This window comes from Condylura cristata, unplaced genomic scaffold (genome assembly GCF_000260355.1).
Source record: "Condylura cristata isolate star-nosed mole 26May11 unplaced genomic scaffold, ConCri1.0 scaffold00005, whole genome shotgun sequence".
In the NCBI taxonomy this organism is placed as follows: domain Eukaryota; kingdom Metazoa; phylum Chordata; class Mammalia; order Eulipotyphla; family Talpidae; genus Condylura; species Condylura cristata.
The window spans coordinates 34,228,099-34,245,869 of NW_004567106.1; the positions used below are offsets into that span (position 1 = coordinate 34,228,099).

Consider the following 17,771-nt stretch of genomic DNA (forward strand, 5'->3'; position numbering starts at 1 on the left):
GAAGTACACTGCTGAGGGGAGCAGCGGGCGTGTCAGGAGAGGTCTGCCATGCCATGTGGGTAACCTCCGGGGCAGGTGGGGCTTTAACTCATGCTGAAGTGGCTTAACCTTCTTAGTGCTGTGCTTTAACCCACTGTGCCACCAGGGAGGGCCCTCCTGAGTTATTTTTAATGCTCCTTTCCACCTCACACCTGGCCATCAGTTTGGGAACCTCATATTTTCTCAGTAATACTTACTGTTTTGTGACTGATCCCTGGTTCCCACAATAGCCAGAAGAAATCTTAACCCAGGTAAAAACCAAGTTTTATGTGTTTCTCAGTAGGTTCCAGTGAATTTTTAATAAACCAAGAAAATGTGTTCTAAATTCAAAGGTTTAATAATTCTAATGAACTCACTAAATTTATTTATTCTCAGACATGGAGAATTATCATTCACGCAGAAAAAAAGCAAAACAAAAAAAGGAAACAGACAAACAAACAAAAAACAACATGCACAGCTCTTCTGTCTGGAAAATATTGACAACAGGATCATGGGAGTGAGCCAAGCACCCTCCATCTACTTCTCACAGGCAGAGCTCTGGTGGAGAGTAGTACGAAGTAAAGCATATCCAGAAAAAGTAGGAGCAATTATGCCCAGAGTAAATAAGACCCAGAAGTCAAACTCATTCTATGCATGCCCCCAGACTTTACTCCAGACAGAGGGATGCTCAGATTCTTAATTCTTCCTCATGTTATGTGCTGTCCAAGCATGGAGTAATTCAATTATATCCTGCTTTCATTAGTTACAGAGATCATTCAAGTATTGCATGAGAAACCAGGCTCTTATCAATCAATTCATGTTGCATACAGAGATCATTCAAGTATTGCATGAGAAACCAGGCTCTTATCAATCAATTCATGTTGCAAAATAAACATCTATAGAATTGTTAAGAGGAAGGAATGACCCTCAGGTGACAAAACAAGAACTGATCCTTGGCAAGAAACTATTGATAAAAAACTAATAAAGGGCACTCCCTGGTGGTGCAGTGGTTAAAACACAGTACCACATGGATGGTGCGACAGACCTCTCCTGACCCGCCCGCTGCTCCCCTCAGCAGTGTGCTTTGTCAGTTGGTCTGTTCTGCTCCCCACTCTATCTGATGAATCCTCTCAGTGCCCCTGAACCTCTGGCCTGTACCCCAGTTCTGTATGCATAAATAAAGAAATCTTTTTAAAAAAAAAACTCTATTCAATTCACAGGAAATTATTAAACCTAGGATCCAGAAGATACCACATGGATAGCTTATGGGTCAAAGAGGTCCCTTGAAGTGTGCTGAATTCTGTGCAGAAATATCATCCCAGCAACACATATGAAATGTGCACTGAGGGTACAAGACTTGGGCATAGAGGCCACTAATATAGTATTACAACAATTCAGACAAACAATATTACAAACAAATCTAGACAATCCAGGTAGATGGAAATGCATACATTTAAAGAAGTAAAATATAGATGTGGTGTCTCCCTGGATTTGAACTCTGTTGCCATATCCTACTGTCGACTAGGCAGGACCACCTGGACTCAGTCCCACATACATAAAAGAGTCTAGAGGTCTCCAATGACTCCCCTCAAAGACCTACAATATCTACTTCATTAATGACATTGCCATAGACCCATTAGCTCAGCCAGCAAATCTGCCTCAGAGAGAGTCAGTTCACCTTAGCCCGAAGACAACCCATTCAAGCTGCTTTTCCCCAATAGCATGGTTTCTACCCTAGTTCAAGTTGCCGGTGTTTCTCTTTGATTTCCCAAATTTATTTTTGTCTCCAATCTTGATTTCTTACATATATTTTTTGGCAAGAGAGGACATTTTCTAAAATTAACTCTCATTGACTTTAAGCAGTTAAGAAATTCTTCACTGCCTTTAAATTAAAGTACAGCAATTACCTCAATAATATGGTCTGTAAGTCCCTAAAGAATTAACCAATGGTTCCCTCTCAACTCATGATCATATAACCATTCCCTGTTTTAGCTGCATGTTTGGTTGCAGGAACAAAGCACAGACTTTGCCTTTTGGCCCTCCTCTTCTCCTTTACCTGGCACCCTCTTCCATGAACTCTCTCCTTTGCTTGATTTACCAGTATTGTCTGGACCTCTCAGTGTAGGTACCACTTCCTCCAGGAAGCTTTCCTGACCTGACCTCCACATCTGCACTGGGAACTCTCCGCTGTGTCCCCAATATCCCTCTGCCCAATCCAAATGCATTCCAAATGACTTGGAAAGCAGCTCGAATTTATTGATTCACATGTTTCCCACTCCTCCCTTGCATCCATAAACACTAAACTCCTGAATGACATGTTCAGGGGTGGCTTATTCTTTATTTTCCATCACTAGCTCACACTGAGCATGTGATAGTTGCTCAGTAAATGCACACATCACAAAACATCCTTGCCTGAATGCCTCAGGTTTTACACACAATCTGCTAACCCCATTCACTCACAAAAATAGCTTTTGCTTTCTATACCATAGTCAGTGTCCCAAAGTCAGATGAGACTCAGCAAAAATGAATAAAAGAGACTTTTTTTGAGAAAAGAGTTGTTTTAAGAATCTCTAGTTAAAAAAAAAAGTGCACATGGTTAAAAAGGTCACACTTCTCTTTCCAATTATATTTTCTTTTTAAAATGCTATCTGATATAAAGTTGTGTCAGGTTGCCATGGTTTAAATTTCACGTATAACAGTTTAGAGAATGTGTTGAAGAAAATGTGCTTAAAACATTAAATTACTGTTCATGAGACATATGCTTCTTAAGCAATTGACAATACATTCAACATCAATAAGCTCTAATTTTAGAAACATTCACCCATGGAGTTAATCAGTTAATGATAAATTCAATTTCTACTTGGCTTTTTCTTTTTACACTCTATTCATTAAAGCTGTACTATGTGGTAGCTCAAAAAGAATTTATTTACTGGGACAGCTGATTACATCCCTAGGGGGGGAAAAATCCATGCAATAACTATATACACATCAAAGCCAAATGAAACTTTTATGAAAAAACAATTTTCTTATGGAAGATGACATTTCTGATGAAGCACCTGATACGAAACCTTTAAGAAAAATGCATAAAACCCTCTATATAATCAAATTGTAAATGATATTCCATTGTAAGTTAAAACTTTCAAATTGTATGTAAGAAAAACACAAAGTTAAAATTAATTTCTACAGAGAAGTCAGAGACCTGGCATGATTTTTTTAAGGGGCCATCCTGGGTAGAACAATTTTTTATTGTGCAGACTATATTGTGTATTACAGATTTGGGCCAGTGGCACCCAAAGTCACATGATAACTACTAAAGACACACCCATACCTTCCCAAAATCCCCTTGAGGGACTATTGTCCCATCTAGGAAATACAGGTCTCCATAATTACCAGAAGGAACTAACCGACAAAAAGCAAATGTCTCCATTTTATACCACTAGAAAACAGAAGTGCCAGATTTCAGACCTTAGGCTCCAGAATGTATCACCTAGGGATCTAACAGACAAAGTAAGAGTAACAGTCTCCTTTTTTTTTTTTTCTTCCTAATTTCATCCTATCTCAGCTTTAGGCAATTAATTCACCAGATATTTTAACCCCTTGCCAATTCCATTGCCCCTTTATTCACATCCCTCCCCTATCATGATCTTAAATTGGTAGACCTTACCCTGATGGAACTGGGGCATCTCTCCCCCAGGACCGGGCACAGGTATCAGCATAAGCCCAGGGGCTGCAGAGGCACAATCCTGATGTGCATGCCTTTTATGTCACTGTCCTTATTCTCTTCATCATTCACTCTGTCCTTCCCACATCTGTACTGCCCAGTGGTATCTTCTGTTTTCCTTCTGCCCCACCCACAAGCTAATCCAAGTTAGTATAATATGTGGTTCACTAGTCTTTGAAGAAATGAGATTTCTTTTTTCAGGTTTCTGTTTTCCATCTATCCTATTCTTCTGTCTCCTTTTATTGTCCTTATTGTATATCCAGCAAAGACTGAACAGAAAATATGCCAGAAGACAACAGAGCCTCCTTCAGTTAAGTCTAAGAGGTTAAGTCTAAGGTATCTCCATCGAAGTGGAGGTCATGTAGGAATTAGGCAGATAGTTCAGTTGCTCTTCCTTAAGTCACTTAACTTGAAAAGTTTCTTCATAATTCAATATTGAGCTATCAATTTTTTCCAAAACAACACTAAAGTCATCATGTGAATTTTTTTTTAAATAAAAATCCATATTCAGAGCCTCTAGTTGATTTTACTTATTCTTAATTTTCACATTATTAAGGGGTAGAAGCCAAAGATTTGGGACCATTCACCTAAAGGTAATCTTCCATGTCTATGAGTTTGGAATTAAAATTCATAAGGGAATTTATAATAGCTGAAAATGGCTGTATGCTTACCCGGATGTAGGCATCCTGGTGGTTCTTGGCAAAATACAGCATGTTGTCCAGTGCTAGCATCCCAGGAGGTGTCTGGGTAAAGTCCATGGCAGGGTTAACATGATTCTGTGAATTAAAACAAAATGTTTGATCAGATTATTTCTTCAGCAGATTTCACCAACCACCAAAGGTCTGTTTCCCTCAAGACTGAAGTATCACAAGACAAGTGCCATATAATCAAGTAGGATGAAATTTTCTATCTCCATGAATGCCCTATCTGAGTGGCCATAGAGACTTCTTTCTGGGACCCTTATGTGCAGGAAACCAGCTTTTATTCCTGGGGTTAGAAAATTCAACAGAAGATGAAAACACAGAGCTCTAACATTGTAATAAAAATAAAGCAATGTAAAAACTCTATTTTGGGGGGCTGTCTAATAGTGGAACCAACAGTATTTGGTAAGTAGACCTTCACAAAGCAACACCTCAGCATTTAACTCATGGCTAGCACTTTAATTTCACATTCTCATGTGAGAGTTAGGTATGGCCACCTGTGTCCATGGATTCTATGAACAGCCCAAGGCTACAGAGTTTTCAGCCTTCTGAGCACAGACATTTGATGTCCAGAATTCATCCACCTGCTTTCAGGGAGTGTGAAAGGTGTGATCACAACATAAAACACTTAGGATCACAAAGACTGAAGAATAGTTATGTTAAGACTGAAATATCCTATATTCTCCACTTACTTCAGATCACCCAGTAAACACTAAGCTTCTTATTCAGAGCAGAAAACTGTTCTTCTATATTACGAAGTGAAGACCAAGTTTTGTCCTTAAAATTTAGATGTAAAGGATAACAGAATTACAGGAATTGATTTTTTTTTCCATATTAAATAGAGGAAGAAGAAAATTTAAGGTGATAGTAGAGAAAACTGTTTTTACCTCATAATATAGGCAATTTGTATGGTGCTATCTATCTTTTGTTTTCTTTCTTCTAAATACTTCTCAAGAACACCTTGAACTCTGTTTTGCCAGGGAAATTGAGTTACAGAAATTTTTCCTAATTCAAGTATGGGAAGATCTTCTTGTTTATTTATTCAAAGTTCAAGCAATCCATACCTTTCTACAATATTCAAAAGTAACTCTAAACTGTGTCTTCCAGCTGACTTGAAAGAGTTTTTATGAGCTAGTAAGTAGCACCTAAAATTATAAGGCTATAGTGCTGCCTGCCTGCTAGAATTCCACAGTTTGTCATTGGTGTATGAGGGTCAGCCTGAATTCAAAGCAGTAAGGTACTTAAAAAATAAAACTGCTGGAAATAATCAGAGATTTAGTCTAGAAGAAACTGACTTGCAACTAGAGCTTTTACAGTACTTTCAGGGGTTTAGAAGAGGTTGTTATAACTTACCCCATTACATTAGTTTGATATGTTAGACTTTCATGAACACAAGTAACATAAAAAAGTTAGTATTTGTTGAGTTCTTCAAAAGAGCAAGCTTTGGTTTGCATCTAATAAGTTTTGTGTCATTTGAGTCTCATAACACCCCAAGAAATGTGTGCTCTTGCTATCTCTCTCCATTAGACTGAGGAGGGATCTGCAATCAGATCAGATAAGCTTACGCAGGCCTCCTCTTAGATTTGACAAAAAAAGGAAAAATCTTGCTCAGAAAATCCATGCTTTTGTTTCTCCTTTTCCCCCTTATCACTAGTTTGTAAGTTGAAATGCATTTATTTTTGCACTGCTAGCATGTACACTTTATAAAGTCTGAAAAAAATTTATTTGAGAAAAATGTAGGCTGGCAAATACTAGCTTTGATGCAGCATGGCCCAGCCAACAAAGGAGAGTGTGCTGAGTGTAAAGGAGAAAAACTATTTCTAGCATTAGTCTCTGAGTCTATTCCTAAAATAAGTGCATGGAAAGGAAATTAAATGACAAAAAATAGTTTTCCTGAATCTAGTTCTGGCAACCCCCAAATTAACTAGAAATTAACTAGTTAGTTATGTGCTGACAAAGAGAAAGGTGCTCAAGGCTCAAGAGTTATCAGTCTCCTCTGAATTGTGCTCCTATGAGCTTCTGTCAACCATCTTCCCCTTAGGCACATGTGGGGGATAAACCATTTTCAAAGTTTTAACAGTTATGAAACAATATAATTTATTTTTAGAGCTCTTTAATGAACCATATGACTAAGTAGCAAATATTCCCAATAAAATAGCACTCGCCTGTGCCAGGCAAAGCACCTGGCATATGCTAACTCTTACTCACAAGGTAGGCTTTATTACCATCCTCCTTTGACAAAAAGGAAACTGAGCATTTGTGGCTTGCCCAAAATTGCAGAGCCAGTGAGTGACAGAGTCAGAATCTGAACTCAGATTACATGCTTTTAAGCAGGATTTTAGCATCAAACTGATGCTCAAACTGACATTCCTGAGAATTTAATAAAAATTTACAATACACAGCTTTGATTATTGTGTTTTTCTCCTCAGTCAGCATTCTTCTTTCAGGCAAAGTAGGCCTGTGAGTCATCCTTTGTAATAAAAGCTATAGTTTCTCCACCCTTCACAGATATAGAAGACTAAAGTCTCTCTCATGTGTAATAAACCATGTTCTATTGTCTTTACCAAAAAAGGGGGGAGGGTTGTTAAACAAGCCAGTTAGAAAATTGTCTTTGATTTTCTATGACTTTGTCCAATGCTTTAAAACATGTATTTTATATGAAAAAATTTTGATAGTTGTGGGGAATCTGTGTTAATTTTTCTCATGCTCTCTCTTGTTTTCTTAATGTCAAGTGTCATTTTTCCAGCCACTATCTCCTTGAAAGGATTGTCTCTTTTTTCTTCTTTGATTCTAATAGGCGAGGAAATAATTTTATAACCACAGATTTTGATAACTGGAAAAGTATAAGGGTTCCATAGCAAAACATTTGAAAGCTTTCTGTATTGTGACAAAAATATTCTGAGAATCCAGCAAGGCCAACAATCCCACATTCTTTTTTTATTTATGAGAAATTCTGGAAACAAATTTATTTTCTTTTCTTGTTCCCTGTTATTTTTTTTCACCTGTCTCGAAAGGAAGCTGCAAGAGCTGTGATAAATGGCTTGAAATTTTCCCTTGTTTTACTGCAAAGCCTGTGTAGCTCTGTACATCTTTCTGAAACACCATTTGTTGGTTCCTGTAGAAGTGCTGTTCTGTGAATCACATCAGACAGCTCTCAGTCCCTAGAGAAAGGGGGATCGGCTGCCTTCCCTAAGTGTCAGGGTTTTCCACTTTGGGGTATGGTATCAACCAGCTGAAGAAAGCAGGACTTATTCTATAGTGAACACTCTTTTGGGGGTTTGGGTATTGAGATGTGTTTCTTTTTTGTTATTCACATGATATTATTTCAGCTGTATTATTTCAATCACATATATTATTTCAAGGAAAGTTCAAGACCCAAGACAGAAAATTTTTCTTTCTGTTCCAGGCCCATATACTAAGGTTACTGGAAAGCAAGAGTTTGAACTTCAACCAGAACCTAGACTGGGTGTCTTATGTCATAGACATGGAAACTAAACACCTGATGGGAAACAGTAGTGTTCAATGCATTACTGGGAATGGGAACATTCTGGAGAGCTTGTTAAAGTACCATTTGCTGGCCTCACCTACAGAATCTCATTCAGGAGGTCTGGGGTGGTGTCTGAAAATCTGCATTACAACAGATTCCCAGGTGATGTGGAAACTGCTATTTGGAGACATTTTGAGACCCATTGAGGATTGAATAGCTCATCTCAAATAACAGGGAAATATGGGGAGACGTAGATTGCAGATCTATCAATTCCTGGAACCCTGTACCACACCATTTTTTGAACCCACTCTCCAGTGTACAAATGCATTTAAGTATCCTTGCTGTTCATCTACCTCTCTCCAACAAAACAGACTCCTGTTTTACAAAAACAAGAAGAAGAAGAAGAATTATAGCTTAGAAACCCTCACTTCTATTGCTCAAGTTTCTGACTAAAATGTATTAGTACCTCTACAGGGAAGGTGGGAAACTGTAATCAGTCAATATTTTCTACTCCTGAATGCTTCCTAGTTAGAGAAGCAGTGCCGGCTTTAGCCTGAATGATTTTTAAATGATCTGTGTTTTTCAATTACCAATGCCATGCTAGTCCTTCATTAGTGTGGATAATAAAGAGATGATTACAATAATGCCTGCCAGATGGCATATCGTGGGGAAAGCCTTTGAGGATTTAGGAGTTAATATTTGTGCTATACGAGTGCCTACATTTGCTGAACAAATATAGCATTAAAAGCAACCTTTAGAACAAATCACATTAAGTGAACATTCATGGAGTCTTTAGAAAGCCTTATCAAAGGTTGGTAGCTTAAGGTCACATTCCCCAAGGGGAGGCAGGACTTAATGGTTGCTGCAGTTTACTTGTGAGTTCTGTCAACCTCTACACACCTCTCACTCCTCATCTCACCACTCAGGAGATAGGAGTATGTTTGAGTTTCAACAGACTCCTGGGAACAGTAATTTCCACCTTGGGATGCATCTGGAAGTCCTCTGAGGAGCTTTGAAAAGTCCTGATGTCCAAGTTATACACCAAATCAGTTCAATAAAAACTCAGAACAAGAATGAAGTGACTAGATATTTAAAGCTTCCTAGATCATTCTAATGTCAGTCAGGGTTCCGAACATTTTCTCAAAGCATCAGTGATTCTCAAGTTTGAGCAAGATCAAAATCTCCTGAAGGATCCCTTTAAGTAGATTATTGGACACCACCCTAGAGTTCCTGATTCAGTATTTCTAGGATATTGCCTGAGAGCTGACATTCATACAGGTTCCCAGGAGCTGCTGATGTCCTCTGGACCACACTTGAAGAACCAATGTGTTAAAGCCACTGTAATACAAAGTCAGAGTGTGTTAGGGACCTATACCGACTGGCTATTGAGGTAGAACCTAGAGTTCCTGTATCAAGTGTTTGGTAAGGCAGCAGCTTTTACTGAAACACTCACTTTAACTACACACACATTCTTAGAGCTGACTCAGTGGATACTGGCTAATTCACACATTTATATAAGGAAGCACTAGAGAGCATCTGACTCTGTAACACACCCCTCACTCTCCAACATAATTCTAAGTTCCAAAGAGAAGTAGAAACAGCATCTAGGAATCTATGGATCCTTGTCTTGGTCTCTCCACATTAAATTAAAAAACAGTGGCTTAGGGCCCTCCCTGGTGGTACAGCAGGTTAAGCACAGCACTAAGAAGCTAAAGCCACTTCAGCATGAGTTCGATCCCCACCCCGGAGGTGATCCATATGGCATGGCAGACTTCTTCTGACCTGCCCACTGCTCCCCTCAGCAGTGCACTTCATCAGTTGGCCTGTTCTGCTTTCCTCTCTGTCTCTGGTGAATCCTCTCACTGCCCCTGCACTTCTGGCCTGTACCCCAGTTCTGCATAAATAAATCTTTTTTTTTTTTTAAGATTTATTTATTTGTGTATACAGAACTGGGGTACAGGCCAGAGGCTCAGGTTCGGTAAGAGGCTTCACCAGAGACAGAATGGGGAACAGAACAGGCAGATCTACGAAGTACACTGCTGAGGGGAGCAGTGGGCGGGTCAGGAGAGGTCTGCCACGCCACGTGGTCACCTCCAGGGCAGGCGGGAATCGAACTCATGAAGAAGCAACCTGAGATTCTCAGTGCTGTGCTTTTACCCGCTGTGCCACCAGGGAGGGCCAATAAATAAATCTTTTAAAAAATAAACTGGGTTTAGATGAAAATAGAGAAGGTATCTTATCAAATCTTTGAGTGAACAAGATAGCAAATATGTTGAGGAACAACAGTAAAACTGTAGCCAGGTGCTGGTGGACATCTTACAATGCACTCTAGGCCTATGGTTTCATTTAATTTCCCAACTACCAAATGAGGTCAGAATACTATAGGTAAATAGGTAAATGCCATTCTTCTCTTCCATCCTTCTTGTGACTTGTGCAAGATCACAGCCAATAAGACACAGTCTTCACTTCAATTCCAAAACAGCATCCTATTTAGGTCAAAAAGGTCTTGGAGAGTAGGACAATAGGCTCCATAAGTAAGAGAATTTAAACAGAGAAATGCAAAGTTCATGAAAAGATATGTTTTGATGCAAGCACATATCTAAACAATGAGATAAATGTGGGTTACATATCATTCATGGGAGTCTAGCTCCTCATCATTAAAATATGATTCTTTTAGGTAAAGCACAATGGATCTGCATGAAAGAAGTACCCAGGAAGAGCTACAGATTTAGGCCAAAAAGTTCTAAACTTGTTCCCTTTCTCACTGTACCTTCTTCTCCCTGCACATTCATTGTTCTTTGCCTGGCTTCCATAATACTTCTGCTAGTTTCTCAAATTTCACCAACTACCACTGGTCTCTCTACCCAGCTCTGTTGCCCCTGGTTTGGCAAGTCCATAACTAATATGTCAGGTATGACTCTGGATTAATTGAGGTTTGGAATCATTCACAGCTATTCACCATCACAAAGGTAATTCCTTCTTGGGAATGCTCCACTAGCTAGCAGAGAGTCCATAATCATTTAGATTACTAAGTATATACTTGGCAATACCTCCACAAAGAATCAATTTCACTTGGCAACCAGAGGCTCTGACATGTTGGGTTTTATTAACAGAGCACTACAGAGGTGATTCTACTGACTTGATCACCTGTAGATATAGCAGTCTGCTGGCCACAGTGAGAGCTGGCTCCTGATCCACAAGAAATCAGGCACAAAAGTGGGGCCAGGAAGAAACAGAAGCATTTGAACAGAAAGGTATGTCCAAAAAGTTGGAAAAGTACTTTAGATATTTTAAAGTACTTTTAGATATTTTAGTCCAGAGATAAAGAAAAGATATGTGGTATGGTGGTGGAAATGGAAAGGGGTGGTGGGTTTGCCTGTGATGATATTAGACATCTGAAGGACTAGTATTATTCCTTGCAACTGCAGAAAAAAAAAAAAAAAGATTAGCAGAGAAATATCTGTCCTTAGAAATACTAAGGCAGGTGCAGGATGTAAGAATGTAGCAGAGAGAAATGAAAGGTGAGAGGGGACTGGAGCAAATAACCCCTAAGTGCCTGCTTCATTCTTTCTCTCATCAAGCAATTTGACTGTCTACTACTATGGGAGACATCATTTAAAACAAAATAGCACTTAAAGAAATTCTATTATGGAAGTGGGTTATTTAAAAAGAAATTCTATTATGGAAATGGGTTATTTAAAATCTTAACAATATAGTTTGAAATCTGTATGTGCACACACACACACACACACTTTCAAATAATATTGCATATACACATAATGGGGAATCTTACAATGACAGCTTTGGATTTAAGGAAAACTTCCTACACAACAAAATAATATCCCTTTCAAAACCTCCTTTAAAAGTCAGCAAAGGTCATGCAAATGCCCTGTGAACAATTCATGCGAATCTGGTGTCACTATTCAGTCTCTCACTGTTAGCTTGAAGCGGCTGAGCTAAGATTTACTGAATAAGAGAATAAACTTACACATTGTTTATTTGGTATGTTAATTCAACAGTCAATAAAAAAATTACCATAAAAACTCAATTAAAAATGTCTTGGGAATAAATTTCCCTTAAAATGAAGCTGTTTATGGCGTTAAAAAAAAGTTTTCATGAATAATGAAATAATGTTGTCATAGTTTATAAAGATATCTGCAATTTTTCTACTGAGCCGAACACATTGCAGGCTTCTGAAAAATTCTAGCCCCATGCTCAGGCCAACAAACCCCTACTCTTTCATTCTTTTACTGCCCGCTCCTTTTTTTAAACTACTCTTTTAAGATCCTCTTTTTCTCCATCTCTTACACCTTAAAATAGGAGGTGAACGAGCAAGTCAGGCACAGAGTTTTTTTCAATCTCCCCCCTTTTGGGAATAAATTTGATTAAGATGTACTGGTTGATATCATAAGATTTTGGTGAACACCATTAAAAGCCAACATTTGTATACACCATATCACCATCACCCATCTCTAGAAGGATCGCAGGCTCTGGCACAAGTTCAGCAAAGGACACAGACGTGGGCAACCATCATTTCAGGGTGGGCCTGGCTACTAAATCCTCTTTCCATGTAGTGCAGCACAGTGAACCTGGCAGCCTCTGGAAAGGAGCAGCCTCTGGAAAGGAGCAGCCGCATGGGAAAGAAACCTCTTTGCTGGGCTGAGTCTGCAGCTGCTGCAGGTGGAATCCTAGAGGAAGCCAAGGTGATGTAGGGGTTTGTGTGCTGCATGTCAGCCTTCTCTAGGTCCCAGTACTATGGTCTTAGTACTTCAAGGGTACAACAATGTTACCAACGCTACTAGCAGGAATAGCAGCTTACACACACATAGCACGTAAGGGGCATTGAGTTCACTACTAAGCCAGTGGTTACTCTACAGATCACACGACAAGTTGGGTCCCACCACTTACTTTTGTACAGTTGTGAAACATTTTAAAGGATGTATTTTTTTACATTTTCTATTTTGTTAAAGAGAAGATTGTGACCTATGAAAATTACATAAAGAAAATTGTATTGGAATACAGGCAAGCTCTTTCATTTACATATAGTTTGTGGCCCCTTTCACATACAGCGTATAAATTCCAAAATATTGAGAAGAAATTTTTACTGACCCCTGTTAGCCCTGACAGAAATTCTATGAGTTAAGAAAAGCAGTCCTTCTCTGACCAAAAGTTAAAAATCTCACCTAGCAAAAAATGCTCATGCTTTGCTCCCTGGGCAACAAGCCGACTCCTTTATAAAGGGTCAATGTTTACACCTCTGGATAAATACTGATTTTCAGAATTCCTGAAGGTTTAACTAGATAAATTTTGTGTACTGTAAATGTCAGGATGAAAGAGAGGCTTTCAGTATCTTGGGCCTCTAAGCCCCTTCTCCCCTGCTGTTTGAAGGCAGACCTTAAAGAAGGATTTTGATAAACTCAGATATGAAGGACTACCTGAATCTCATGTTAGGGATCTGGATTTGGTTAGCAAGCATCCTTTCAGTGTAACTCTTATATTTGGTAAAGATTTCCTTTTAAATTTGGAGACTAGTTTCTCGTCCATCACAGGATAGGTGGAATCCTTATGCCTATTTAAAATGAAGAAACTGAGGCACAAAGAGGTTGAGAATCTTGAGCACATTCACACAACCATCACATGGAATTTGAAGCCAGCAGTCCAGAGTTGCATTATTTACTATTGTCAAAAGAGAACTGGATAACTAAACAGTGGGGGTGGGGGAGGGGTGAAATCATGTGATAGAATACTACACAGCCTTAAAAATTATGTTCTTGTATTAACTAGATCTCATAAGTGACAAGGATGGGGATATAAAATATATGTTGTGGGGCCCTCTTTTGTGGTGCAATGGGTAAGTTGCAGCACTATGAAGCTATCTGCGGTCACTGCAGCACGAGTTCAATTCTTAGCCAGGGAGACCTACATCGTGTGACAAGACCTCTCCTGTCTCGCCCACTGCTCTACTGAGTAGTGTATTTCAGCCGATCTGCCTGTTCTGTTCCCTATTCTGTCTCTGGTGAATTGTCTCTCTCCTTGCATTTCTGGCCTAACACTAGCTCTTGAGTGTATAAATAAATAATTTAAAAAAAATTAAATATATGTTATGTATTCTGGATAGAATTTGATAGTAGCATAAGTTCCTGGTCAATATGTAATTTATATTGATTATTCTTACTAAAGTATATAGGCATTAGTAATTCAAGATAAGTATGTAACATGATAATGATTCTTTGACATTCTTTTGAAAATCAGAAGGAAATTCACCAAAATGTTAATGCAATTATTTGTGGTAATAGGAAGGTAATTTTTTCCCTACCTGTCCATATTTTTCTAATTTTCTCTAATGATGATACATTGATTTTTAATTATATTTGATTAGTGATGTGTCCACTGTTCTCTAATAAGGAAATACAGAATGAGATAGAAGAGCATGATAAACAATCTGGGCTCTCACCCTGTACTCTGTTTGAGCTTTGCTGAATCCTTTCCTGTAGGTCGGCATCTCTGTGCCAGGGAGACTACTCCAGACACAAAAAGTCTAATTCTCTACCCACCCTGTGCAGGAGGTAGACAGCTTGAATCCTGCAATCAGCAATGAGACTGTGGCACAAGACAGGTTTCACTGAGATACAAGAGGCCAGGAAAGATATCCTATCTTGGATTCAGGGACAGTCATGGATTCTGGAGCTGCCTGAACTAGGGTCATTCCTGTTGTTTACTCTATTAATCTTAACCAAGCAGGGTTATGTGCCCACTTATCTTGACCCTTTAAGCCAGCACCTCTGGGAGCATGAGAGTTCATACCACATTTCATAGTTTACAGGGGATGGTCTGATCACAACATCAGCCTAGGTGAGTCACCTCACAATTGACTGGGCAATCCTGGGCTAGTCCCACAGTTATCTCCTGTAAATGATGGCAGTTAGAGGATATATTAGCCAGTTCCCAAACCATCTGATCTGTGAATGTTCAGGGATTCCCCAAGCATACTCATGTGAACCACTGAAACTGCTTATGCTCAATTATTTTTGATCTACAAAGACTGAATTTCATGTGCTGAAATTCTAGTTTTCTGCAGGACTGTGCGGAAACTAAATAGATGCAATCACTCTTGGTGATCTTGAAAGTTCCTGATAGAAAATGACTTTCCAGAGAACATAATGGAAACAATCCCAAAGAAGAGATCTGTAGCTGAGTATCCTATGCAAAGAGGGAGTGCCGGAGTGGGTGTGAATATCAGTATTGAAATTAACTTCTTATATGAATTTTTAAAATTCATATGTGACATGCATCTCTCCCCTATGAAATTAGTGCTGAGGAGGTATTTCCCTCTCCTGTAGAGTCAGCAGGAATGCTGGTAACCTCTGCTTTGATTGGGGGGGGGGGCGCGTTTGGTCTTGCTCCTATATATTTACCCATCTGCGACTGAATGACTACCTTTCTCAGAGCTGAGAATAAGAATCTGAAAGTAAGATTTCACACCACTACCAAGCAGAGCAAGCAATAAACATAAAGAGGAAGAGAACTACTGGAAATGATAGGTAAATAATGTCCCTAATCTTAGCAAACAGATTAAACAGAATTAATAACTACTCCTTTTTGTTGTTGTTTAAAGGAAAGCTGTTGGTTACCTTGCAAACCTTATGTGCTTTAGGAATATTGTCCCAAAGATACCACAAACACATAGAAGGATTTGGAAAGCTTCTCAGAAGGTGACGACACAGCCTTATAGAAAACTGGTATTAACTTCTCTAAGTCTAACTTAATATTCTGTTATTTCCCTGGCTTTGACTTTTCTAGCAACTGGATACTTTGATAACTATACTTCAAGAAAAATAACTTTAAAATCATAGGTATGGCTTAAAACTGACAATGTACCTAGAAAATATATCTGTGTAGAAAATTTCTACAACCGTTTGTTCAGTGTTTTAAAACATTCAGGAAAATAATACACATTTGTATCATGATAGAAGAAAGGAGGAAGGAAAGGGGGATGGACAGGGAGGGGGTGGACCTCAATGGAATCTAAAGTGCTGTTTTTTTCTCATAGTCCTTCCTCTTTAAGTAAAGGTGATTGACAAAAACAGCAAAACTTTATAACTATTAAATATGAATGATAAGTATATATAACCCACACATATATATGTATGAATACCTTTCATATTAAACTATTTTTCTCTGATAAATATATAAAACAATTAAAATTTCTAGTTAGGAAGGCTACATTTTACTAATTTTATCTGATTATTGAAAATAAGATTGGCTTAATAACTGTAACACTTTGAACTTTAAATAACAAGGAATACTATAAGGTAAAAAGAGTCTGTTGCCAGAAATGCAAGTGGGTACTTACATTTGATATTACTTTCATACTGATTATGCTATCTTTTCTCTCGTATTCTGGCATACAAAGGAGAACTGAAATATATTTTCAACAATTGAAGGAGGAAGAAAAATATTAAAGAAGACCTTTGGCGATCAGTGTTCATATTACATTTCGTCAAAGTCAGTAGATGCCTGTTTCCCTTAGATAAGGAATAGTAATAGGAACATTTCAATCCTCCACAAATGAATCTTTGCAGAGCTGACATGGTATGTAGCTGGGCAGTCTTTACAAAACCATTCTGAGCATATTTATATAAAATCTTTCCTGAACATAGTTATACATATAAAATCCGTCATCTACAAAAGAGCATAGTTTCTGCTCCTATTCCCCATTTTCTAGTTAAGCGCCTATTTTCTTTGGTTCCTTGTGTGCAGGAGCTTTTCTGGCTTCTCAAGCAAGCATCACACAACAAGGTGGACTAAGTCTGCTCATTTACAAAGTGTTCATTCTTCATTTGGGAAGCTAATGTGGGTAGTAGCACTCTCAGTGGCTCTGTGTGTAGGGTATGGGAAGGGAAAATCAAGGAACAGCTCATAGGGAGCACAATTGGCTCCCAAAAGACTCCAGGGACTCCCACTCGAGGAAGCAGTGTACCAAGGGAATGCTTATGTGGGTCTTAAGCCCACGACCATCATGAGGCCTGCTTACACATAGGTTCCAGAGCTTCTCCCCAACTGGTTCTATACCCATAATCTGTAAGTACATATAGGAGATAACCCACAGTGGTGCTAAGCAGCCCAGATTTCAAGAGGTTTTAACTGGGATCCAAAGCAATCTTTACTGTTCGTTGAAAGAATATTCACCCTTGGAAACCCACTTTTCATCACTAATGTTGTACAGATATTGCCTCTCTCATTGGCATTGTGTGAAGGTCAAACCAGATGATGTACAAAAAAAGCATTGAACTGTGCAGGACACCACATAAACCTGTAGGATAGTAGCTGTTACTTTTCATCCAAAGTACTTTCATGTCTTCCACTATAATGTGCAAGGCTCAATAATTTACAATTCTGGTCCCTGTTCTAAGCCTAGTTCTTCTCAGGACATCACCTGGCCTGGAATTCTTATATTCTCTCTATGTTACTAATTTGAGATTTAGCCCTAAGTTTCTGATTCCCACACCAGTTGATCCTGCAAGCATGTGCTAAGGGCCCTCCTTTGTGACCCTCCCCACCACAAAATCAGACAATAGGAGTTTCACTAGAGAGATTTAAATCTTGATAAAGAAAATTTTTTTCAAAAATTTAAAACAGGACTCATAAAATAGATCAGAGACATTCTGTAGAAGAGTTGGGAGAAGGACCAGAACAGGAGAGGGAAGAGTACAAGGGACTATGGCGAAGAGCACAAGGGACTATGGGGCAAATTAAGGATGATATAATGAAAAAAATATATATATATATAATAAAAATATGTAGAATAAACATGAATCATGATTTACTCAACTCACTAATGAAG

At 38.7% G+C, this 17,771-nt stretch overlaps 1 protein-coding gene across 5 annotated transcripts in view; it reads right to left on the reverse strand.

The window, feature by feature from the left end:
- ELMO1 (engulfment and cell motility 1) overlaps window positions 1-17,771 on the reverse strand; it is a 517,404-nt gene that overhangs the window by 249,649 nt on the left and 249,984 nt on the right. For all 5 annotated transcript variants that reach the window (XM_004676859.2, XM_012720936.1, XM_012720934.1 and 2 more), the window contains one exon: window positions 4,411-4,515. In XM_004676859.2, the coding sequence (XP_004676916.1) occupies window positions 4,411-4,515 (105 nt within the window). The remainder of the gene's footprint in view (window positions 1-4,410; window positions 4,516-17,771) is intronic.